The 25,950-nt window shown below is 42.1% G+C and overlaps 1 protein-coding gene across 8 annotated transcripts in view; it reads left to right on the top strand.

Moving 5' to 3' along the window:
* The window catches only part of macf1a (microtubule actin crosslinking factor 1a), a 167,046-nt gene that overhangs the window by 39,094 nt on the left and 102,002 nt on the right, over positions 1–25,950 (top strand). For 6 of the 8 annotated variants that reach the window (XM_030063172.1, XM_030063170.1, XM_030063171.1 and 3 more), the window contains exons 6-26: positions 3,482–3,648; positions 4,504–4,616; positions 4,977–5,083; positions 5,853–5,972; positions 8,171–8,266; positions 9,827–9,954; positions 10,361–10,454; positions 11,042–11,196; positions 12,053–12,356; positions 12,966–13,094; positions 13,197–13,274; positions 14,835–14,996; positions 15,825–15,929; positions 16,483–16,578; positions 17,114–17,239; positions 19,437–19,589; positions 21,230–21,241; positions 23,856–24,010; positions 24,370–24,496; positions 24,612–24,795; positions 25,449–25,615. In XM_030063172.1, the coding sequence (XP_029919032.1) occupies positions 3,482–3,648; positions 4,504–4,616; positions 4,977–5,083; positions 5,853–5,972; positions 8,171–8,266; positions 9,827–9,954; positions 10,361–10,454; positions 11,042–11,196; positions 12,053–12,356; positions 12,966–13,094; positions 13,197–13,274; positions 14,835–14,996; positions 15,825–15,929; positions 16,483–16,578; positions 17,114–17,239; positions 19,437–19,589; positions 21,230–21,241; positions 23,856–24,010; positions 24,370–24,496; positions 24,612–24,795; positions 25,449–25,615 (2,778 nt within the window). The remainder of the gene's footprint in view (positions 1–3,481; positions 3,649–4,503; positions 4,617–4,976; positions 5,084–5,852; positions 5,973–8,170; positions 8,267–9,826; positions 9,955–10,360; positions 10,455–11,041; positions 11,197–12,052; positions 12,357–12,965; positions 13,095–13,196; positions 13,275–14,834; positions 14,997–15,824; positions 15,930–16,482; positions 16,579–17,113; positions 17,240–19,436; positions 19,590–21,229; positions 21,242–23,855; positions 24,011–24,369; positions 24,497–24,611; positions 24,796–25,448; positions 25,616–25,950) is intronic. The other 2 variants (XM_030063174.1, XM_030063173.1) reach the window with 1 other exon arrangement.

Here is a 25,950-nt window from a genome sequence, read left to right as displayed (position 1 = left end):
ATAGATGTGTTAGCATTCATCTCTTTGCTGTTACCAATGCTAGCGTCTTCCAAACATGTTGATGTGTTTGCAATAAGATAGTGATTTTCGAGCATCATTTGAACACAAATCAGTTGTCTTTAATTCCTTATTAAACATATCTCAGTAGGTTGCAAATGCACATTGCCTTCGTGGAGCTTTGTTCAGACTTTATTTTAAATTCTAGTGGAGATCTTAACGTTTTCAAAGATAACAAATATGTCCTGCTGCATTTTAGGGAAATTTACAAAATGATGCACAACACATCTTGATATTTTCTGTTTGATGTAATGGTGCTTTAATGAGGCGTTGGAACTGGTAGATACTGAACATATGTGTGACACTGTTCTACAATATGGGAAACAAATGTTTTGAACTTTGAACATAGGCCTACTTAAGGGAAAAATTAAAAGAAAATGAGTTCAGAGAATATAAAGCAGCATAGGAATTAACTGATGAAACTGCCCAGTTATAAATTTAGAAACATAGTGGAGGTTCACAGCTTTTGTTGCCCCAAAGCTGATGACCTCCAATGTGGCTGCCAGAGCCTTATATCATCTGAACACCCTCTAAACATCAATTTTAGGTAGCTGGTGAAAGAAGAGCAAGTGGGTGCATTATTAAGCAGAGGATGAGATATATAGGAGCGTGTGTAGACTCCATACAGATGTAGCTCTCTCACAGAATCAGCATTCAGATGAAGGATGAGGTGCTCTGCAGTGCAGGAAGGTGGTTTTAGAAGAGAGAGAGAGAGGCAGGATTCACATTTGTACATTCCTATTCAAATCACACCTTCTCTGCTTATTGGCTTACATCAATTATGTATCTTTGCTCTCTTGTCAAGATGCTGTCTACTTGAAAAACATTGGCCTTAACAAAATCTAAAACACTGAGAATAATTTGGCCGAGTCGAGTTTTTATCTTGGAGCCTAGTTTCATAATTTATAAGTTTGTCCTGTTGTTTAATCTTTACTGGAAACAAACTCTTGCCCCCGTACTGCTACTTCTGTGTGTGTGTTTGTGTGTTTGTGTTTGTGTGTTTGTGTGTGTGCATGTCACAGCTCCATGCCAGAAAAATGGTAATTGAACTTATTTTTACCATCCTGCGCATTGCACAGTGCCAGCTCTTGTTAATACCACAGAGTTTTAACCCTGTTGTGTTTCTGCGTGTCTGTGGGCTGCGCGTCTTTCTCTTTGAATTAATGCGTATTCCAGCAGACACCACTGTGCGGTGTGAACCTGGTCTTTCTCTCTCTCATCTCCAAATGCCGTTGCAGCTGGGCCTCCCTCCTCCCTCGCTGGCCTCGCTCATCTTTCTCATCTCCTCTCCCACCCCCCACCCCCCACCCCCCTTGTCTTTTTGGCTGTTGCTGCAGTCTCCTGGCACACACTGGACTTTCATACTGCTCTATATTAGCAGCATGGAGAGAGACACAGAGGAGGAGTGTAAGACAGTGAGCGCGGGGCGGGTGTGGGGGTGACAGAGGAATACTGATGTCAACAACAGGAGCCAGGCACTGCCGGTTACTGCATATACATCAGCCTGCTTTTGTCACCGTGGACACATGGACATAAGGAGAGCAAATGGAGAGGAAGAGGGAGACAGAGGGAAGGTGGCCAAAGTGTGTGTGTCAGAGCACATAGATAAAGAAACTGTCTGTCTCCACTGGGACCCAGGGCCACAGCTTCAGTTCCCACTGAGAGCACCCGTAGTAAACGTGCCTACTTATCATACTCTCAATGGGCTGTCAGTGTTGTTTATTTGTACATCTTCTAGCGCTGGTTCAAATTACTAAACAGTATCACTGCTACACAGGAGAGTATTTGAAAGCCCTTTTTTTTTTGTTAATTGTTTTTAATTTTGGGGAAGACAACTTGTCCAATATCCAACCTCACACATTTGGTAGTGAAAACAAAGCAAAAGAACCCCTGCGAATGATGCAGTATCTCCTGGGGCTGCAGATAGAAGTTATTTTATTGTCAGTAAATCAGTTATTCTTTCAGCTAATCAATCAACTGATCAGCCATTTTGTCTGATAATGACAAATGACAGTCACAAGTTAGTAGAGCCTGAGGTGAGGTCTTAAAATTGCTTGGTTAGTCTGACCAGCAGTCACTGGAAAAAAAAAAGTCATTTTATAATTATAGAAAACTGCTGATAAGTGGCTAGAACAATTAATCAGTTATCAAAAATGAATTTTACATCAGTCAGCTAGGCCTTGTTGATTAATCAACTTTTTTCAGCACTAATATGACTTTTTTTTGGAAAAAGAAAGTGAAACCAGTCTATTTAAAACCAAAAGGGGCGAGGAGGATGATTTGAACAGAGGAGGCAGAAGAAGAGGAGGAGGATGAGAGGACTGAGCAGACTGATCAGCATCTGAGGCAGAGCAGATGAAAGCAGGCGAAAAAACTGAAGAGACAGATCGGGGCGTGGAGGAGGGGTTCAGCAGGAGGAGAGGAGGCGAAGTGAAGGGAGGCAGAGAAACCGAGGGGGGAGAAGATCAGCGAGCGATGAAATAGGAGAGCCGAGGCATGCACATGAAAACACACATTTAGAGCCTGTAAACATACACACATTCCAGTACACGCTCACCAGTCCACACAGTCCACACACACACACACACACACACACACACACACACACACACACACACACCCTAAACCTTAATACACACACACACTCACACCAAGGGTTATTGGCTGTCAGGGAGACAGATGTGGGATGTGAGTGGAGACGACAGGTTGAATCAGAGTGACCGAAAACCTCTCCAGTGAGTTTGTGTCGGACTTGAACAGAGACAGAGCGGTGCCTTGTTTCTGCTGAATCACTGTGTGTGGGTGTGTCTGTGTGTGTGTGTGTGTGATGAGAAAATCTCCTTGTATTTCAGAGTAAAGCTCATTCTTCCTCTTACTATTCTGTAGAGAGGAGGATGTGATGTCGTGTGACGAGATAAATTGAGCAAGATTTCAGCAAGGCCTCTGCTTGTGCTGAACTCTGTGGCTTCTTCATGTTTGTGTGTTCTTGTCTGTTGTGTACGTTTTTGCTTGATTTTGTGAAAAAGCCAAGTTTTTGGACACAATTTATTTCAAATTTAATTTAAAGCTTTCAAAAGATATAAGCATTTCCCCTGTTGTTTTCCTGCCTTTTGTCTTCCTGAGTGTATCTCTGCCAGGTTATTATAGTATGCCATTTTCATTCGTATTTATTTCTTATTTTTTGTTTTCACTTTTTGTTTTCAATTTCACCTTTGTTTTACTTTGTTTTTAAAGCAGGTGTGCTATATTTTTCATGGATGAGATTTAAGAAAGCTGGTATTTTTGTTTCATTTAATAATTTTTATTACCGTTTTTTTAAACCTATTTTTTGTTATTTCATTAGTTTTTGTTAACGATAATAACCTTGCATCGCTGCAGGTTTGAAGTTGTGATTCCCTGTAGTAACTCTTCCTCTGTCCTGCAGATCTCAGAGATCTATGTGAGCGGGGAGTCAGCCGACCTCACAGCCAAGGAGAAGCTGTTGCTATGGAGCCAGCAGGCGACGGAGGGCTACCCCGGCCTCCGCTGCGTCAACTTCACCTCTTCATGGAGCGACGGACGCATGTTCAACGCCCTGCTGCACAGATACAGGTGAGTGCACAGTCAGATAGCATCCTCTGCAGTGAGTGGTGTTGAATTCTTTATTTAAAACAGATAAACGTTTGGCAAAAATTGACACACATCAACTCTAATCCTTTTGCAATGACACTCCTAACTGAGTTAAGGGGCTTCCAGATTTCTTTGAACATGTTTCTGCAACTTGATGGAGCTGTTTACTTCTCATCTGAATGCTTCTCAACTAGCCTGAGCAAATCCGCAGTGAAAAATGTGGAGAAAATCCCAAAGTGCCAATGCACCAAGCTGATACTGATATAGGCGTATCTGAGAGGACGGGAAGCTTTAATTGCTTTCCAAGGTGCTTCCATAACGAAAAGACTCAGGAGGTTGAATACTAATTTTGATAAAGAGAGATTTCTACATTTAATTTTGAGCAGATTTGCAATTATTTTGCAAACCATAGTTTCACTCTGTTGTGATAGGCATTTTGTGTAGATTAACAAAAGAAAATCTTAGCTGACTTAATGGCTAAATGTTTAAAAAGTCAGGGTTGTTGAATGCATTTTCAAGGTAGTGTAGACATATTTACGCTGAGACCGACACACACACACACACACACACACACACACACGGAGGAGACACTAAAAGTTCATTGACCTGCTGTCAAATGGACTATAGGGAGACTGACATTTTAACATGCACACACACTTACACACAAACCAGGTGCAAAGGTCACATTTCAGCTTAAGGTTGACAAATGTAGTCATTAACATGTTTACTGGAGCGATTACATGCTCCGCATAGATGCACTGACCCACACACACACACACACACACACACACACACACACACACACACACACACTAACCATTCCCCTGTGTTTTCCAGGCCAGACCTGATTGACATGGAGTTGGTGTCGCGGCAGAGTAACCGTGACAACCTGGAGCAGGCGTTTGAGATCGCTGAATCGCTCGGGGTGACCAGACTGCTGGACGCTGAGGGTGAGACTGTTAATCTGTCTGAATTAAAGCCTCAATTTGTGACTGGCTGACTGGGTGGTGGATTTTCTGAAAATCTCCATTTCATAATGCTTCATGTCACTTCATGGATTTTTTGAGATTCCGAGCATAATATTTTTTTTTACATTCCAGACAGAAACTAATGTTTGATATCTATTTTTAACCCTTACATAAAAATGGTTTTCTGCTGCATATGATGTGGTTGCATCATTCACTAAACCATTTTTGACCAAAATGTGAGATGAAACCTTCTATTCAAGGCTGCAGTTTCTTCTAAGAGGTAATGTGACTGCCATCAGTCTGCAGTTTCCCCTCTCTAATTTCCTGTCTCTCTTTCGTCAGATGTTGACGTTCCCTCTCCAGATGAGAAGTCGGTCATCACCTACGTCTCCTCCATTTATGATGCCTTCCCCAAGATCCCCGAGGGAGGAGAAGGCATCGCTGCACATGTACGTCACTGTCTGACCCACCTGCTCACTCCGTCTTTACGTTCATTTAAATGTTTAGCCTAAAGCATACATGGATGTTACATCTCCAAGTCCTAGTTGCGTTATTTTTTCACTTATTTCACTATTTTATGTTTTATTATTTGTACAGCTTTGCCTTTTATTAATACTGTTTCTATTTATTCTCAATATGCATGTATTGCACATCTTTCTCCTCCTGTTTCTCCAGTTATAACTATTACTATATTTTACTTTTCAAAGTATATATTTGTTACCTTCTACTCTTTTTACTAGGCTGCTTAATGTAAATATAGAATTCCTCTTATTCACCCGTGAACTTCACAGTGATCAAATCAATGCTCATAGTGCTGCATGTAAATGTACTATAGGTACATGCAGCACAAAAATAAATATCCATGTTTTTAATTATTATAATGAAGTACATTTTAAGGAATAGTAACTTGCCCAGGTAGCAATGCATTGATTTTTCAAACCTTATAAGCAGTTGACATTAAAAACAAATTATTCAATATGTCATGGATATCAACAAAATATGTCTGAACTATTATAATACATGAATATCACTGAATTGAATTTTGGCTTATTAATAATACAGCAATTTTTATACAAGAGAGTCTAGCTGGTACAGTTTTTGATACAGTGCACATATTTGTGATCGATAATGAGAATCCACTGTGTCTCATTTGCATTCACACCTTCCCCCTGTCCCTCTCTGCCCTCCGTCCTCCCTTCATCTCTCCTCCACCCTCAGGAGGTGGACCAGCGCTGGTCAGAGTACCAGTCCAGGTTCTCCTGTCTGCTCCAGTGGAGCCGCCAGCATACGGCCCTGATGGCCAACAAAAACTTCCCACAAAACCCTGTGGAACTCAAGGTGAGCACACACAATTCAGATGTTCCTCTTGTTGTTTTTTCATCTGATATATGTGGTTTCTTGTTATTTATCTGCTCTTCTGGTGTTCATGTCAATATTCACACATGAGTTAATGGAGAGAAACGGAGAAAGCTAGAGGGAAGGAAGATAAACTGACGCTCTGTAGGGAGTTTCAGTAGGGAGTATCGATATCACTCAAAACATCAAGAATTTACTATCAAATCTTGTGGAAGATAGTAAGTAGAGTGCTTTTGCACGAGTCAAAGTTTGAGAAAAATCCTTATTTATTTACTGGCCCTTTTTGCAGCTCTTCAGTTCATCCTCTGTCTGAAACAAGATGTTTAGCTGTCTCCCCCTCCCTAAAACCCCACTTTCATCTGATTGGCCAGCTTCTTCTGTAAGCCTGCCAAGGTGCTGGTGGCCAATTTTTTTTCCTAGGTGGGCAACAGGATAACACATGTTCATTTTATTAAATAAAAACTGTAATTTGCACAATTTCAGAGTCTAATGCATTGCTATGGTTTTGTTACATTCATACAATGCATTTCTCTTGTCCTCTGCGACGGGTGGGGCTCCCCCCCTCGCTCCTCTCTCACAGCACACACACCTGCACTCACACCGGTGACACACCGGAGTGCTGCGGTGGGAGGGCTGGAACAGGAGTGTTTGGACCAGTCGTGGCGATGTTAATAGGGGCAGAAGATCAGGCGGCGTTGTGGCCGGGGCTGGGAGAGGTGCTCTCACTTTGGCTAGCAGCAGCCACAGAGCTACCTCCGCTTCCCGCCTCGCCACATACAGTTCGTTTAAAAAACGCCGATATTTTGGCTTAGGAAACCTCCGGTCTTCCATTTACAATTATTGCTTGTTTGTTTGTTGTTATTTTTTCTCATTGTAACGGTGGGCAACACTCCCATCTCCTCCGCTGTGTGGGCGGGTGTGTGTGTCACCGGTGTGAGTGCAGGTGTGTGTTGTGAGAGAGGAACGAGGGGGGAGCCCCGGCCATCGCAGAGGAGAGGAGAAATGCACCGTATGAATGTAACGAAACCATAGCAAAGCATTAGACTCTGAAATTGCGCAAATTACAGTTTGTTTGTTTTTTTATATAAAGAACACGTGTTATCAGTCCTTTTGGTTAAAATAAAATCATGGAAATCATGGAATTAAAATAGAATCTACAACTTGAACTTAAAAATCTACAACTTGAATTTCTCGGTGGTGGGCCTCTAATAAACTGTAGGGGAAACACTGGATGATGATTACAATTAGGATTAGTGACCCAATGATTATGGCTTACATTAGCGAAAGTGAGAGTGATTGTAAGTCAACTAAACATTGAAAAACAAAAATAACAAAACATTACTACGGCTGCATTTACAATGAATCTGGGTGTGTTTATTTGTTCTCTGCTGCTGTGAAACAATTAGAAAATAATGTTGTATTTCTCTATTTCTCTGATCTCACTACTGCCTGAGCCTCTCCTCTTGAATCTTTAGCCACGTAGAATATGAACATCTGGCATTGTAACATCAACTATATGACAGAAAACAAACAAACAAACAAAAAGGCATAATATGCCCCCTTCAAATGTAGTTAGCTCCAGTGAATCAAATCCTGTTCGTTTTTGCAAAGCTTTAGCTGTTGAGCAACACCAACATGCTGCCAAGAGAAAAGGTGGGGGGAATGTGGGGACAGATTTCACGGGGATGATGCTTGGACCTGACAGACACTTCCTGGAAGGCCTTAGAGGAAAATAACGGGGTAGAGGGAGGGAGTTTGATGAAATGGAGTTGTCGGACTCAGAAGAGAGGTGTGAGGGAATACGAATGAGGCAGATTGAGAGAAAGAAATTGATTGAGGAAAGCAAATAGCTTGCAGAGGAGAGGAGTTGAGGAAAGAAAACAAGAGCATGATGAAGCGAGAAAGCATGTCTGACAGGCTCAGGATTTAGGACGGAGGATGGAGGACGGAGCAGAAAGAGGGTTAATCCTTAGCTAGAGGTAGAGATTGAGCACTTTGCCTGAGGAGCATGTTTTGCTGAGAAAAAAGGGGTAATGACCACCCAGGGAGAGAGACTGTAATTACAAAGCTTTTACCCCGATAACGGGTATTGATTTTCTGTTTGAACTTAAATGATAGGGCCTGTGGTAATATTGACCCTTGCTCTCATCAATAACCTCTGTGTCCCACCCTTCCTTCAGGCACTTTACAATGAGTACGTCCATTTCAAAGAGACGGAGATCCCTGCCAAGGAGATGGAGAAGAGTCACATCGAACACCTCTACAAACTGCTGGAGGTGAGGAACACGGATGAAACTGTCACCGGATTTTACCGTGAACCAGGATAAAATATCTGACGATTACCTGCACCCACAGACCTTGAAAGAAGTAGAACAGTCATTGAACTATTTGCCATGGTCATTTGGCTCATACACAGTAAAACAGTGATTGTCAGTCTTTGCTATGGTGATGAGTCACATCAAGGATTGTGCATCTCCTATTAGCTCCTCCAGTAAGGATCTGCAAACTAGCAAAACTAGCTGGTAAATCAGAATTAGCCTACCTTTTATTTGATATAACTCCTTACAACAAACGGTGGTGCTTTAGTGGGGAAGAAAAGCTTTTGTTAACTTTAAATGATTAACAGACTCCGGCTGAAACAGTACTGTTAACAAACTCGTAGAAGGTTGTGGCTGTGATCCTTTTTGTCTCCTTTTGTGTTTTCTGTCAATAACTGTGTTTTTATTTCTGCTGCTGCCTGTCTTGGCCAGGTCTCCCTTGAAAAAGAGATTCTTAATCTCAGTGCGACTCTCCTGGTTAAAAAAAAAAAAAAAAAATCAATATATTTAGCATTTTCTGAAAGTGCTGATACCACAAAAATACCCAAATCTGTGATTATTTTGGTCATGGTTATTGTTATTTTGAATTTTTTTATACTGTCCTAGACTCTAGTTAGTTAACAGGAAGGGGAAAGGAGGTGAAGGAGGGGAAAAGGGGACAGAGTGAAGGGGTGGAAGGGTGGAGGATAAAGTAACCGAGTTTTGGCACCATGTGCAGGGCTCACCGTTCATCATGGGGTTCAGCTCAAGGAGACAAAGAGACAGAATTTGTCTTCCAGCATATATGTCTGTGTGTGAGAGAAACCACATCAGTTTGCATTCCAGAGTGTTTATGTTTGTGTTTTGCCGAACATCCTTTTCCCAAAGCTACAGGATCCTCACTGTCTCTCTGTCATCAATGGATGGTTTGATAAAACACATGATAGCTGGTCATAGTTCCTCCTTTATTCCCACTCAGTTGATGTTTCTAGGGTGTTTTCTGTGGCACAACTTATGATTGTTCAAGCATCTAACCACTGATGCAGTGGAGTCCTCGTGTGTATGAGTGTGTCCGCCTCAAGTCACCCATGGTGACGCTGGAATAAGTGAAATCCTCAAAATGGGGACCATACACACTCAAGTGACAAAAACATGGAATAAGTGCATAATTTTTCAGTCTTGCTATGAGAACCACATAGACTCATCCACCAAATTATTTGCTCATTCTGTGTTTCTGTTGGTTGAGTACACAGTCCTGACTTAAATTGACCTGCAGATTTTTTGCAGCCTTAATGTGTTTAAAATTTGTCTTAATGTTGAAATATGATGGGATATAGCTAATGTTAATGCTATCCACTTTGCTGCTGTGATGCGTGAAATTTCCCCACCGTGGGACTAATAAAGGAATATCTTATCTTATCTCTTATCTTATGTGGGTTTTTGGCTGCAATTTTTATGTTTGCTATATACTTAATGTGTGTGTGTGTGTGTGTGTGTGTGTGTGTGTGTGTGTGTGTATGTGTGTGTGTCTGTGTACAGGTGTGGATAGAGTTTGGTCGTATTAAGCTTCCTCAGGGCCTCCATCCCAACGACCTGGAGGATGAGTGGGGGAAACTCATCCTGGAGATGCTGGAGAGAGAGAAGGCTCTACGGCCGGCTGTGGAGAGGTACACACACACACACACACACACACACACACACACACACACACACACATACAAATCCAATCAAATCAAATGTTTCCTGGCAGCAAGATGTTTGTGATTATAACAACAATGTTGGTGCCACGCCTTGGGCTCTGTTGCTCATCAGTGTTGATTTTCACTGATGTGCCCCTTTAAGCTGTGTGTGTGTGTGTGTGTGCGCGTGTGTGTGTGTGTGTGTGTGTGTGTGTGTGTGTGTGTGTGTGTGTGTGCGCGTGTGTGTGTGTGTGTGTGTGTGTGTGTGTGCGCGTGTGCGTGTGTGTGTGTGTGTATGCGTGTATGTGTGTGTGTGTGCGTATGCGTGTATGCGTGCACATACACGTGTGTGTGTGTGTGTGTGTGTGTGTGTGTGTGTGTATGTGTGTTTCAGGCTTGAGCTGCTACTTCAAAGGGCCAATAAGATCCAGAACATGGCTCTGGACTGTGAGGAGAAACTCACCCTGGCCAAGAACACACTACAAGCTGTAAGTACTACACACACACACACACACACACACACACACACACACACACATGTGGGTGAAAATAGACAAATTGATTTCAGTTGTACAACTTGTACATTTTCTGAAAAATTCACATTTTATTAACATCTCATATCTTTCTTTTACATATTGCAAATATTTCACAATTTTGTAAGGCTTCCACTTATTTCCTGCTGCGTTTATTTCATAATTTAGGTTTTTCAATTTGTAGTTTGAGCACTTTTTTTGTTTTGTTTTCATTTTGCTGTTGTTATTTTGCGCACGCTTATTTTTCCCATTCATATGTTGTACATTTTATAGTGTTGAAACTGTCCTTTGCATATGTTTATATATTCTTGTGTATATAATATTGGTTCTTGCTGTAACCTGTTAGCACTGGCCGCTGCAACAGCCCAATTTCCTCACATTGAAGAAGAATAATTGAAGCTCCATCTTATCATAATTGAATCTGTGCCTGGGGTAAACACTAAAGATTAACCACATAAAACGGTTCCTTAAATGCATAAGGTAAGTGAACAAACAATGAAACAAACTCAGTCCGTCAAATAATTTCATGCTGTGGTGTGCAGGACATGTCCCGTGTGGAGAGCGGCGAGGCGGTGCAGTGTGAGCGAGAACTGGCCTGTTACCTTCAGGACTGCGAGTCTCTGCTCAGACAGCTGAACCAGGACCTCAAAGTCCTGCGAGACGAGAAGTACTACCAGGTCGATCAGCTGGCCTTCAGGTGAGACAGGACAGAGGGGTCTGTGCTGGGTTTTTTGTGTGGATTCTGTAAAGGGGATGGGTTTGACTGATTGACAAAATAATCTTTTGTTATTCCAGGGGGAACGTGGCACTAACACTAATCCCTTGTTTGGTGCAAATATACAGACAGGAGATAGGAATAAATTATTTCCTTCATGGTGACATAAATTCTGTGACTTGGTAGATATTGTCATCTCCTGATTATACTCTGAAGACCAACAGACTTTAATGTTTATATTTCCTCATTTAATCTTGATAGGTACCTGCTACAGTTACATTATTTGCTAGTGTTTATCAGGTTTAGTCTGGTGTCAGTCCCTGGTGTCATAACATGATGGAAACAGAACTTTACAGACATGCCATCTCCTCTCTCTGTTTTAAATAAAACTCTGGAAACTAGCCAGTTTGTGATCTTCCAATGACAGCCAGTGAATGAATTTTGAAAACATGTAATAATAATTGACTGCAACTTGGAAATGTATCAAAAATCTGCATTATAACATGGACATATTGTACTGATTTAAATAACGGAAACAGCAACAACATCATCTTCATTGGGAATTGAGTTAGTTTCTTTTCGTACACTGGCTCTAGAGATGTCATTAAAAACAGCTGTGCAGCACCTCTGTTGATGCTCCTAAAAGTTTAGCTTGAATCAGATGTATCAAAGAAGTTTGATGCCCTGCTGGACTCTACTGGTGCAAGCTTGGTGTGTTGAAAAACAGTCGGTGTCTTTGAAGATTGGTGTTACTGGCTTAAAAGTTGTAGATGGACTACTAATGAGCTTCCTTTGAGCAAAGTGTTTAACCCTCAGTGTCTCTTCTCTCTCCTGTCAGAGTGTCCTGCCTACAAGAGGAACTGGTCTCCCTCAGACTGCAGTGCTCCAGCGTCTACAGGAAAGGTCACTTCTCCCAGGCCCTGGGCTCCACCGGGGTGGAGCAGACAGGCCAGCGGCCCACCGACAGCGGCCTCTCCCTGGGGCAGACCCTGCTGGGAGCCGTGGGCGCTGTGGGAGCGGTCGGCGCCGCCCTGCTCCGGAGACCCATGGCCCGCTCCCAGCTGGTGGCCATGTCCTCATCAGAGGATGAAGGCAGCCTGCGGTTCATCTATGAACTGCTGGGATGGGTGGAGGAGACACAGGTCAGTGGTTGTCTTAATAATTATGATAATGGTATTAATATTATTTGGTCAGCAGCAGTTGTAAAACTGTCCAGCTGTGACATGACAGAATATCAGTCAGATATGTGACAGGCTACTTATACTCTGGGTACAACGCTGCAAAAAACTCTGTAAAAATATAACAATAACGACAAATACTGTAACATTTGACATATTTTATAGTAGGAAAATTTATGCTGCTGACCACATTTAGGCCCACACAACAGGACAGACATAGCATAAGGTTACGTAATACTTACAGTACTTTAACAATATCAAATTTATGCAATGAAACTTATGGCACTTTACCAAATTGAAGCTAAACTGATAATTAGTTGTGATAGCTTTTAAAAACCTGCTCAGAACCTGCTCTACCACAGCACTACCACCATAGCATAAAAGATGAAAAAAAAGTTTTTAGTAATGTAGGATAATGCAAAATATTTTCCCAGTTGGACCCAATTGGATTTATTTTGACCAGACTGTGAACTCTTACCTGAATCTGTGTGTGTATGTGTGTGTGTGTGTGTGCGTGCGTGCGTGCGTGCGTGTGTGTGCGTGCGTGCGCGCGTGTGTGTGTGTGTGTGTTAGGATCTGTTGGAACGTGCTGAGTGGGGCGCTGACCTGCCGTCTGTAGAAAACAATCTCCAAGAGCACAACACCATACACACTGCAGTGGAGGAGCTGCTCAGCAGTCTGCAGGAAGCACGCAACTATGAGGTACACACACACACACACACACACACACACACATACACACACAGACTTTCTGCTGAGAGCTGTGTTTTCTAATGAAACCTTTGCTGTTGTTCTCTCCTCCAGGCTAAAGTCTCCCCTAACTTCAAGAGCAATTACTCTGAAACTCTGGCCAAGCTGGAGCACCAATACTGCAAACTACTGGTCAGTCTCAACCACCGTGTGTGTGTGTGTGTGTGTGTGTGTGTGTGTGTGTGTGTGTGTGTGTGTGTGTGTGTGTGTGTGTGTGTGTGTGTGTGTGTGTGTGTGTGTGCGCACTCAGTCAGGTCACTATTATCTTTAGCTTTGTAAAAGGCTGTGTGTCTCTATGTATATTTATGTAGAATTAAAGAGGGGTCCATCTGTGATTTTGAGAGCATGTGTGGGTGTGGGTGTGTGTGTGTGGGTGTGAGAGTGTGAATGGTGTTACTGCACCTCACCACTTCCCTTTTCAGTCCCCATTCACACTTAAATCCCATTATAGCATGACCGCAATAGTAAATCTCATGCTAAATGCAGAAAATTATGCATGTGCTCTCTCGTTCACTCTCGTTTCACTCTTGTCTCTGTCTCACCTCTTTGGACACAATATTTTCAGTTCTACAGGACTGATATAGGCTGTTTTTGTGCATTTCTGTATGTATATTGAGAGTACAGTATCTATACTTGCTGTGTGTGTATGTGTGTAAGTTTTTGCATGAAAAGGTCCTGAACCTCTCCTTCTCAGTGGACAGTCATGTGTGTCTCTAGTCAGCTCAGCTGCATTCGTCATGGCTTCTGCAGCTTTTTTTTTTTTTTTATCTCTCCACACATTTTGCCTTCAATTAAGCAATCTGAGTAATTGCGTTTCCCTTAGAAACCTAAGCAAATTGGCTTTTTTCACTTTGAAAAACATAGGACAAAAGGCAATGAGCAAGAAATGACCCCAAAATTTGTAAGAAATTAATAAAAAGACTGGGAAATTGAAATAGAGAGCAAGAGAGAGATTACTAGAAAATTATTTAAAAAAAAAAATAGGGAATTTTTTTTTTTAACTTTTTACTTATTTTTACTTATTTCTTGTAAATTCTCAGGTCATTTCTAGCTAAGGTGCTCATTGCCTTTTTCCCCATTTTTCTTTTGAAAGAAATCAAGCCAATTTGCTCAGGTTTTAAAGGGTTAAGTATGAATGAATTCAGTTAAAACAACAAGCCAAGTTTAAATTGCAAATAAAAAAAAAAACAAGTTAGTTAACAAGTTAGTTAAACACATTATTTCAAGTAATTTGATTTTCGATTTTAATTGAAAATAATAGTAAAAAGATTAAAATTAAATAAATGACCTGAATGGGGTACTTCTTAAAGGTTATTTTGTGGCCTTATACAGAAAAGGTAAAAGGCTGTTTTTTTCTTGGCTCTTTGTCTCCTTTGTTTCTTCTTTATCTGACACCTCTATAATCCTTATGAATATTCGATGACCTTAGGGCCTGTGTTTTTGCCTCCTGCACTCTTTAACTGTACATCAGCTGCTTGTAATGATGAGCTGCAGTATGGTTTTCAGTTAATTTTATGTACCTTTCACAGTAATTCACTCCGAATGGGAATATCCAGTAACAGCCCAAATGCAAATGTACTAAAAGCAGCAGTACAGTGCTAACAACCAGAAAGAAGAGGCTGTTTTCTTTTTTCCATCTCTCTGTGCTGCTGAGTGGCGCGAGCATGATGTTTGTTTGTGTCGTTGCCATAGGAACATTCGTCATGGCGCCTGCGGAGCTTGGAGAGCCTGCACGCGTTCGTGTCGCATTGCACTGAGGAGCTGATCTGGCTCAACGAGAGGGAGGAGGAGGAGATTGCCTACGACTGGAGCGACAGCAACACCAACATCAACGCCAAGAGAGAGCTGCACAATGTGAGTGGAGGGACGGGATGTTCAGTCACACCAACAGTTCCCTCAGAAATGTGTCCCAGCAGAGTTGGAAGAGAGTCGCTCTAACACTAAAATCCTCAATTCAAACCAATTTACGCTGCTTTTAAGTGGGGCATCCTGTTCCACCTCTTAAATTCTACAGTAAACATTAGCAATGTCTCCATCCAAATGTCAAGCAGATTTCACACAAGGTTTTGAAATGTTGCAGAAAATGAAATTCAGATAAAGGGTGTTTTCATGAGTTGTTTGGAGGTGAATAAATTAGATATCAAGAAATCTCTCAAGAACTGAAACGTATTGGCCGTTTTACTGTGCAGCACTTTGGCTACCCCCGTGGTTCTTTTAAATGTGCTATACAAATAAAGTTGTATTGTATTGTATTGTAACCAGCCTTGGCCATTCTTCATGCTTTTTTATCTGAAGATAAAAACATATTACTGGGTCTGAGCAATATTATTATGATCATACAAAACAAAAGACACATTCTTCATGGGGGTTGAATTTTTTAATATTTTATTGAAATTATGTGGTTAATTATCTGGCTTAATCAACTACTTATAGCTTATAACATTTTATTAAATTCACTTGACATTCATAAAATCCAAACCTGTACATAAAACAGCATACCTTTACTATTTGTTTAGAATGAATTTCGACCAAGCACATCCGAATTCACACTGACAGTTAGAAATACTGCTGCCATGAACGTGTACACTTGTATGCACACACTCATTTTATAGTGAGGTAAAGGCATTAAAATCGCTTTGTACCATTGTCTTTGACCTCCATCGCTTCCCTCCCTGTTTACAGGAAATGAAGTCAGAGCTGGACGAGAAGCAGGGTGTGATGCGGTCCCTGCAGGAGACAGCTGACCGTCTGTGTCAGGAGAACCACCCGGCCAAACAGACAGTGGAGGTACCTAAGGTTTCCTCATCAATAAACTGTATAGATGTATAGCATCAAGTGATGCTTGACCTTTATTGACCTCTGTTGGCAACCAGTAGGAATTGCAATATCACTGACAAAATTTGCATGCTCCTACACACGTCTCCATTACAGGCTCACCTCACTGATGTCATTGAATCACAGTGGCTATAATTGACACAAACAGCAAAGTCACCTTTATAATAATAGAAACTCTAAGCACACTTTGCGAATTAAAGCAAAGATCTGACAGAAACATCTACTGAAGACGGGACTAGAAAGGTTAAAATTTAGATGGGTGGAGAGATTTTAATAAAATACATATATATATATAGCATCAGTAGAAAAGTACATTTTTCAAGCCAGATATCTCCTGTCAAATTACTTGCTGAGTCTTACTTGTAGTTAAATTGTACTTGTAGTTACTGTGTGGCAATACATGGACCTATTGTGTAAAAATTGGCACACACTTTGTCTTTCTCACTACCCTACCTCTCTCTGTGTGTGCGTCTGTGCGTGTGTGTGTGTGTGTGCGCATACCCAGGCGTACAGTGCAGCCCTACAGACCCAGTGGCAGTGGGTGGGCCAGCTGTGTGTGTGTGTGGAGCAGCATCTCAAAGACAACACCGCCTACTTCCAGGTGAGACGCATGCCAGGCACAACAATCACCACACTTTTACTTATAAGCTGAGATTGAGTTAACTTCATGAACATAACTGAATTTGTTGAATAAGGACACTATTTTGCAGTATTTTCTTTATCCTGTAGTTTCCTATATAATTCATTTCAAAGTCACTGGAGGAAATATATTACATTTGGATTAAAGTTTTTATTAAACTGTTATCCACTTACTGACCTTTGATTTAGACTAGTCTCGTAGAAGTCCTTTGTTACCTGTCTTGCCTCAACAGTTACATGAAATGACGTCGATAAAAGTGTGTTTTCACAGGTGATTAAAAAAAAAGTTTATAATTTTACTCACTTCATGTGTTCCGGTGTGTTGGCCTTTTGATGTAAACCTTCCCTGAGAAATGAATTGTCTTTTCATTACGCCGAGTACAATAAAGTCATGTCAGCCCGTTTTCTCCGCACTGCTGTTTTCTGTCCTCTCCAGACTCTCCCTGTAACAATCTTGCATCTCAACTCTTTGCTTCGTTTCTTGTGTCATCTGTCAGTTCATGAGTGACGCACGGGACTGTGAGTCATACCTGCGCCAGCTGCAGGAAACCATCAAGAGGCAGTACACCTGCGACAAGAACAGCCGACTGGCCAAACTAGAAGACCTGCTGCAGGACTCCATGGTACCTGTCCTCCGCCCCCTTGTCTCTCTCAGATTTCATGTCCACTTCTCACAGTTCACACAGTCCACTTTTATGGGCAGTTATTGGCCCATTCATTTGTAAAGGAAGATATTTTTGTTTTCCTCGGTTTTAGTTCTTCTGCCACCCTGTGTGTGCTGTATGCACCTGTAAATGGCATTAGAAACAATGGTGGGTTGAGACGTTAACATTATAACATTATGATGTGGCTTGCTGGAGTGGTAGAGTTATGCTGACCCCAGAACAAGCTTCCTGTGCACACCCCCTGAGGCACATTAGTGGCTCTGCCATCTTCATGGTTTCTTCACATGCACACACACACACACACACACACACACACACACACACACACACGCTCACACACGGGCACACTTCTGACTTCAAGCAGATGGCAGAGTGAATGTGGCAGCGCTCCACAGACCTAAGCAGTGAGCATATACTAGCCACTATTGAGGTGTGTGTGTTGTGTTTCTGTGTGTGCCTGTGTGCCACAAACAACTGTTCTTTTCAAAAATTTGTGTTGTCTGGATGTGTGTGTGTGTGTGTGTGTGTCAATGCTTCTTTGCTTGCGGTGTGGCTGTGTTTATGTCTGTGTGTGTGCGTCTGTCTTTCTGCCTGTCCCTGTTTGTGTGTGTGTGTGTGTGTTTGTTTGTGTGTGTGTGTTAATCAGTTTCCACCTCGAGTTAATGAAGTTTCCAGCTCGCTGTGTTCATGTCTCACTGGGGGGGAAGCTGGTAGTGTAGAAGTGTCTGAATGACTCAACAGAAAACATGGAGCCACACCTCGGTTAGATGGAGATAATGGCTTAAAATAAGATACTGAATCACTCCTCCTCATCCTTTTTCAGATAGATCAAGATGTGAGACACAAGACCGTAGCTCACTTGTCTTCATCTCTTTCATTTGTAAATTTGTTTAAATGCAGTTGCTCGCCATGTCACTATTGATATAAAAGACCCAGTTTATACATGGTCAGATTTCTTAAGTCATCAGTGAAGATGGATACCTAGATCCCTGAAGTTTGGCATCACATGTTTTATGTGTATTAGATAGTTGAGCCTATGGGAGAGGCTAAACCTACCTAGTATCAATTTACCAGCTTTTCAGAAACTCACATTGATTAAAGTTATGTATAAATGTGATCTTAGATGGAACAAACAAAATAATGCTATTCTGATCTAAATTGTGATTTACCAGCTTGCCATTTGCCTGCCTTGTAGCACTCACTGCAGCTATGATCAGCCCAGTGTGAAATTCATGTCTAGGGTGTAATGTTAGTAAGGCTGGCCTCGATCTGGCCTCTCTCTCTCTTTCCCAGTCTGTCTCTACCTCTCTCTTTATCCATATCTCACTTTCATCTGTCTTTCTTTCCACCTTTGTTTCTGGCCCTATCTATCTGTCTTCCTCTTTATCGCTTTACCTTTCTCTCTATCACTCTTTCTTTCTCCTCCTAATGAATCCTTAATGAATCTCTCTGCTGGGATCGAGACAGAAATAAAATGTAATTCTGCACATCAGGGTGAAGAGTTACGTTAATGCACACAGTTAAATGTTTAATGGTTAGCACCCAAGCTAACACATGCTGCTGAGTCAGGAGACAATGAAATCCGCTCACCTTGAGGGCTGCAGCATAATAACCTAATTTTAATTCATTAGCATGACCTACACTATGTTATGAGATATTTAGTTAGCAAGAAATATAACTGTGTGTCTCAGTGGGGTTGTGCAGGGTTTAAGTGACTTAAAATTATTAACTCAAAGCAAGATTATCAGTTTTTAGTCCCTACTGGCAGTGCAGGAAAAAAGCTACTCTTAGTTTTAGAATTATTTATTGGTAACAGAACTCAACTAATCAGTGTAGTCATTCTAATCCAGCAGCTGATGATGATGAGTATTTTACTTGGAACATTGACATTGATTGACAGTCTGAGCTGATGGCCATTTATTGACTTACATGCTGACTTATGATTTGACGAGCAAATGATTTTCTGCCATGGAGGAAAGCAGTGGCAGATAACTGACAGGCACATTATTGAAAGATTAAAAAAAAATGATAGGCAGTCCATTTACCCAATGGAACAGACCAGTAACTAATTGACTCTTTGACTGATGTAACTGTATGACTGACTAACTCATAAGGTAATTCACTGTTTGAATGACTGATGACTTTCCCCCTACAGGAGGAGAAGGAGCAGCTGATCGAGTACCGCAGTTCGGTGGCCAGCTTGGTCGGCCGGGCCAAGACGGTGGTGCAGCTCCGCCCCCGCAGTGCAGAGAGCACCCTGGGAACGACCACACCCATCAAAGCCATCTGTGACTACCGACAGATAGAGGTATGGCTCCCACCGTGGTTCATAAACATGGTGTTTGACAGTAGGTGTGCATGTTTTGCGGCCATAGCAGCCTGGATGGAAGGGTTTCACTCCTTAAATCTCTGAGTGAAGCATTATTTCAAGATTGTATGGATGCAAGTGTCTGCTAAATGTCTGAAATGTAAAGAGGACTCATCTCCATAAAGAGAATGAAAATGTATGAGTCTGCAAGTGCAAATCTGTCATTATAATTGAGTTTATTACACATAGATATGGAGGCAAATGTTGCAGACTTGTACTGCTCTTTTGCTTTACAGTTAAATCAGATCGAATCGTCTGTGTTGCTTTTCTCATCTCGCTTCTCAGTCAGCGTTATCTGAGTAAATGCAGGCTAATTTAAAAAGCACTATTTGACAAACAGGGCTATGTCAGCGCACAGAGTATGATCTCTGAGCTCCAGTTCACCTGAGTTCACTGCCCTCACTTCTCTGTCTTGTTGACCTTCACCACCAGTCAACTGTCTCCTCTGTGCCCTGCACTTCCTCTCTAAGCCCCTCCCACAGGCACTGTGCAGCTATTGTAGTTGGCTTACATGGACAGTCATATCAATGATCTCTAATGAGGAATATTCTAAAGCAGTGCACATGTCATTTTAACAAGCTCAAACTGTGTTCATTTCTTTTTAAGTGCCAGGTACAAATAGCCAGGCTCCATTCTGAAAGCTGAATAAGCATAATGATTGGATGAAGGATTTATAACAGGAATGGAATTTTTACGTTAGATGAAATCTGCATTTCTCTTGAACATATTTTGCCTTAATCTACTTAGAAAACTTTGACATGTGTCTCTCTCACTGGATTGATATTAAAGCCCCAAAATAGCCAAGAGACTCTTGAAAGTAAAGAAATGATTAATGACAAGAGGAGAACTTCTTTTGCCATCTGTTTTTATCCCTCTATGGCCCTTTTATGTAGCACTCATAGGAACAAGTGAAGTCTCTCTCTCTCTCTCTCTCTCTCTCTCTCTCTCTCTCTCTCTCTCTCTCTCTCTCTGTGTTTCTCGCTCTCTCCTCCAGCTGTGATGTCCTCAGGGAGTCTAAAAGCCTATCAATTATACATCCATCCCGGCCCGTTTGCGGGCTTGGTTGAAAATCTGCATTTCCACTCGCTTGACTCTCTAGCTGAGTGTAGCTCGGCGTGGACACCCAGGTGTTTCTGATGCTGCTATTTTAGTCCACTGCGTTACCTTCCCCGGGGTTGGTTTGCTCAGTGAAGTGTGCTGTATGAGACGTGTTGTGGCCAGGTGAAGCAGGAGGACAGGGGCTTGCTGCTGGGCTTCGTTCCAAAGTCACTTTCCCCTGCTCCCCCTCTTCCGCCTCATCACTGGTCTAAGAAAAGGAAGAGAGCTGAAAGCTACACAATGAAAAGAGACATGCTGTCCGTCTGCTCTCTGCAGCGCTGCCTCCGTATTCACCAAACTTATGGTCCAACTTGCACATTACCACAAGTAATCTTTCTCTCCTTCCCTTTCCTGTGTCTTCTCCTCTCTCTCTCTCTCTCTCTCTCTCTCTCTCTCTCTCCACACCCTCATGTACCTTTGTGCCACTCCCTCCTCTTCCTCCTCTTCCTCCCTTCCTCTCGTCTGTCGGCTGGGCTGGCAAGACTAACGTTCAGGTATAGCTGCCTATGTTCTCCCTCTCTCACCTCAGACCAGCTCTTACACTGCACACACTGCAATGCCCTGGTTGCCCCTCTCTTCTCAGCTGATCTCAGATCCAGTTTCACTCCCAGTAAAGTAATCTGTAGTCACTGTGAGCCTGATATCTTCTTACAGTTAAATCCTGTGTAATACCTAGATGTAAACTCGGGGCACCCAGCCACAGAGATTAAAGATGCCTTTCACATTACAAGATGCTATCATGCAACTTACTTCACAGATGCCTCATTAACACCAGTGGCTGCTATGTGGCTGTTGAGTCAAATCCAGCTGTGTGATCAGCTTTACAGGTGCTAATAAACACCAAACACTGAAGTAGAACATGTCCAGTACCATGTAAGAGCAAATGTGGTCAGGCTAGTAAGAATAAAACTGACTTAAAGAAACACGCAGCCCTAATGGGCTATTTTTCGATATTTTTTCTTTTGGATATTTTGCCGTAATTACCTCTGTGAATTATCAGTGACAGTCTTTGCAGACCCTGCTGCGAACATAGAAATTCAAATATCATTTATTCAAATATTTTCATATTTACTCTGCATATTCATGACCCCTAGAAAAAGAACCGTATTGATTTTAGTGATCCCCATGGCCTCTCCTGTAGTGCCACCATCAAGCCAAACTCAGAAAATATGGTGAAACAGGAAAGACTGAGGCACAGAGAAAAAGATGACATGTGATAAAAGTCCCTGGTTGATTGGAATCCAACATGTTGAAGCTGCATGGCACGTGCACGAGCCAGCTGAGCCACCAGGAGGCCGCAGCAAATGAGCTCTTGGATCAGCACAGAGCCACAAGGACACTGGCAGCCATTTATTTCCATGTGTCCAATATTAACCTCTTCTTCAATTATACAGGCTAACATTTTATCTCACTATATTATGTTGATGGTATAATCTCAAAGGTTGTCGTGCTGTAAATACTGGACACTGAGGTGCTAGTTATCAGCTAGTTAACCGCTAGTTATTTTACTGCCAACCGGTGGAAAAGTGAATAATGAACTGAAAAATCAGATGTAATCCACACAGCACACATGCTGGATCATAACTTTTATCCCAGATCAATATGAGTGAAAGGATAAAATTAACTTGGTGAGGTATCTGTTAAGAATAAAAATATTACTAATAATCTTTATTCATAGAACACCTCACAAATCACAAATCTACATTACAAAGTGCTTCGCAAAAGGAGCAAAAAATTAAATAAAAGTATAAAAAACGAATAAAAGACCGTTAAAAGAAAATTATAACTCAAATAAATCAGGAAAGGCTCTGATAAAAGTATGTTTTAAGAAGGGACTGACTCAGCCACTTTTAGACCAGTAATTATGCTTTTAGGAGTTTAACAAGGGCACCTTTAGGCAGACTGAGATCAGCTGGTGAGGGAAGGTGGCAATCACTGAACTGAACTGAATCTAACCCAGGCCGTGCCTTCCAGGCTCATTCAGTCAGTCAGACAACTTCAACTCACAGCTTTAAGCTTTAATGTACATTTCATGTATTTACCTACATAGCCTTGCATTATGGATGTGTTGAGGTGTGTGTGTGTGCAGGGAAGGGGTGAGAGGGGGTGGCGGGGGTTGGAGGCAGGACTGTAGTTTTGCACAGCCGTAGACTGTTTGTGCAGCCCTAAAACTCTTACCCACAGCCATCGCTTTGCCTAGCATTTAGGTTCTAGGTTTATTTTCAGAACCATACTGAATTATGCCAGTTTCTAAACCCAAGCTCTCTGTGCTATTGTCCTGCGGTGGGTTTCTCAAAATCACAATAACAGTAAATGCTTCCACTATTAGTGAATCGCTGCTAAAATGAATTTGTGAAACCCTGTTGCAGGTATCAATACGCCTCACTTTGAGGTTAGAGAAGTCTTGCTGCTCTCACATCCTCTTTAGAGATGTGAAGTGGCTCTCCAGTTCAACATGGCATAGTTCCTGAGTTGGCCTCTCTGATACCATAAGATCATTTTAGGGCTTTTGCTAACCTCATGAAACCCATGAATGTTTGCATTTTGTGTTGCATTATGAGTTTGTTGCTATCAACTTTTGGTTCACGTGTTTTTTCATGGTTTCCCCTTTTCTCCCTCCTGATTCCACCTACTTTGCATCCTTTCCAATCCTCTGTTCCATCGGACCTTTCACCCGTTGCTCGCATCATATTTCTGTCTTCCATCGTCTTTTCTCCATCGCTCATCATTCAATCTGTCGTATCCCATCATTTTTTCATACCGTTATCATTTATCTTGACATCTCCATCCTCATTCTCTCCATGTTCATTTCTCTCTCCCTTGTCCATTTTTTCACCCATCTCTCTTCATTTTCTCTCCCTTCCCCTTATTATTTCTTCATCTATACCTCCTCTCACTCCCACATCCATCTTTCCATCACTTTGTCCATATTTCAACCTCCATCTCCTCCTTCATCCTCCCTCTTCCTCCATCACTCTTTTCTTCATTACTCTCCGTATCCCTCCATCTTGTTTCCCCCTCCATTTGTGGCCCATCTCTCCTTCTATCGATTTCTCTTCCTCTCTCTCTCTTTCCCTGTATCCATCGTGCACCCCTGCCCCCTCTCAGATAACCATAAGCCGAGGAGAGGAGTGTGTGTTGGAGGACAACTCCCAGAGGACCAAGTGGAAGGTGATCAGTCCCAGTGGGAACGAGGCCATGGTCCCTTCGGTGTGTTTTACTGTTCCACCTCCAAACCAGGAGGCCATCGACATGGCCGGCAGGTACGGCAGACACCCAGCACAGAACATGATTTATACTGTGGCGATCATATTAGAGAGCAGACATTTAGTGTTTACCTCCATATTTTATTGGAAACATCAATAACTGATGTTTATTCCGTTTTTTCAAAATACAGAAAATCCAGTTTATGATTAGTTTATATTATAAGTTTGTTTTTTTTTGTTTTTTTTGAAGTACCATAGTTTGTTTTAATGTCTTGCAGTCAATAATTACAGTATATCCCTGTAGATATCACACACTCACTTTTTTCAGATGGAACAAACTGATGGATACATTGCTGTTGCATATTCACACCTGATCCAATCCCATTTCCTGTGTATGTGTGTGTGCTCATCAACAGGATGGAGCAGTTGTACCAGAAGGTGATGTCTCTGTGGCATCAGCTCCATGTTAACATGAAGAGTGTTGTGTCCTGGCACTACCTGCTCAAGGACATCAGGACAGTCTCTGCATGGAACCTAGACACGGTAACCCACATTTTGTGTGGTGTTCTGTTCTTTCTGTTCTATTCTGTGCTGTTCTGGTTTCTGCTCAGTTGTGCTTATCCTCTGTCTCTTTCTTGCCTCTCATGTCCTTTGTCAGGTTCGTGGTCAGTCTCCGGCGGAGCGGCAGCAGGTCCTGGATCACCTGGAGGCCCAGCTGGCCGACTTCCTGTCTGACAGCAGAGAGAGCTCTCTGTTCACGCCGGCCGACAGGCGAGAGCTGGAGAAGGACGCTCAGCAAGCGCAGCAGCACTGCCAGGACCTGCTGCTCAACATGGAGACAGGTAGGACAGGAAAGACACACACACACACACACACACCCATGGATGCATGCATGCCTCATGCTTAGACACACACACACACACACACACACACACACACACACACACACACAAAGGAATGCAGGGTCCAAAATTAACTGCCACCAACCACCAAATGAGAGTCCCAGTAACAGGTGAATGATGTAGTTGCATACAGTCTCTGGTGTTCTTCCTTACTGACCAATATACACTCAACTAACCAATCAAATCAAAGCAAAACAATCCCACTGTATCAAACAGGAGTCCTGTTAACTGTATGTTATGCCAGCTCTAAACAAAGCGTGATTGTCCCACTGCCTGTAAAGTATGATAGATTTTAATGAGAAAATACATATTTCTGTGAATTGATTACCAAGGCCAGTCACAAATGTGTTGAGTTTATTGAACTGGTTTTGGATGGAGCATAAAACTTCACCGTTGAATGTTGCAGAGGTTATTGGTGCTGCTAACAAAATAAGAGGCATCTTAGTCTACAGCATGAACTTAGTTGTATTTCATGTGTTTTGTACCTTTAAGCAACACTTGATAACTTTTTTGATTGAATTTTAATTTATCAATTAACATTTTTATGCAGTGTGTATGTAGTAACTCTTTTCTCTCCCTTTCTCTCACTCCAGTGGAGAAGGATGAGTCTGTCTCTCGTTCCTACCTGTCGGAGCTCCAAAACATCAGGCTTCGCGTGGACGAGGCGGAGCAGAGGCTGATGAGAGGCATCCAGACGCCGCTGCCCAGCCGGCTGTCAGGCGACACTTCTGACAACACCGTCCAGATTGCAGAGCAGGAGGTCAGCACTCCACGGCAGCCCCACCTGCTGGTCACAGGGGGCAATGAGGGAGTCTTTATTCAAATGGACCATAAATGTTCTTTGAAATCTAGGTTTTTCAATATTGAGCATAACTGTTTAACAAGCATTTCACAGTAAGTTAATGTTAGCTGAGAATTTAGATGATATTGATTAGAAAAGCGATGATTATTATAGTAGCCAATGATATTGATTGTGTATTTGTGTGATACTTTCACATAGCAAGTGATGGTAAACTCTCCCAAAAGCCAGGACACCACTCCAGATTTGTCCATGCAGGAGTTTACTGGCAGCTTGTTAGTTAATGTTCTTAAACA

This window comes from Myripristis murdjan, chromosome 11, assembly GCF_902150065.1.
Source record: "Myripristis murdjan chromosome 11, fMyrMur1.1, whole genome shotgun sequence".
In the NCBI taxonomy this organism is placed as follows: domain Eukaryota; kingdom Metazoa; phylum Chordata; class Actinopteri; order Holocentriformes; family Holocentridae; genus Myripristis; species Myripristis murdjan.
This window is presented reverse-complemented; position numbering and strand designations above follow the sequence as displayed.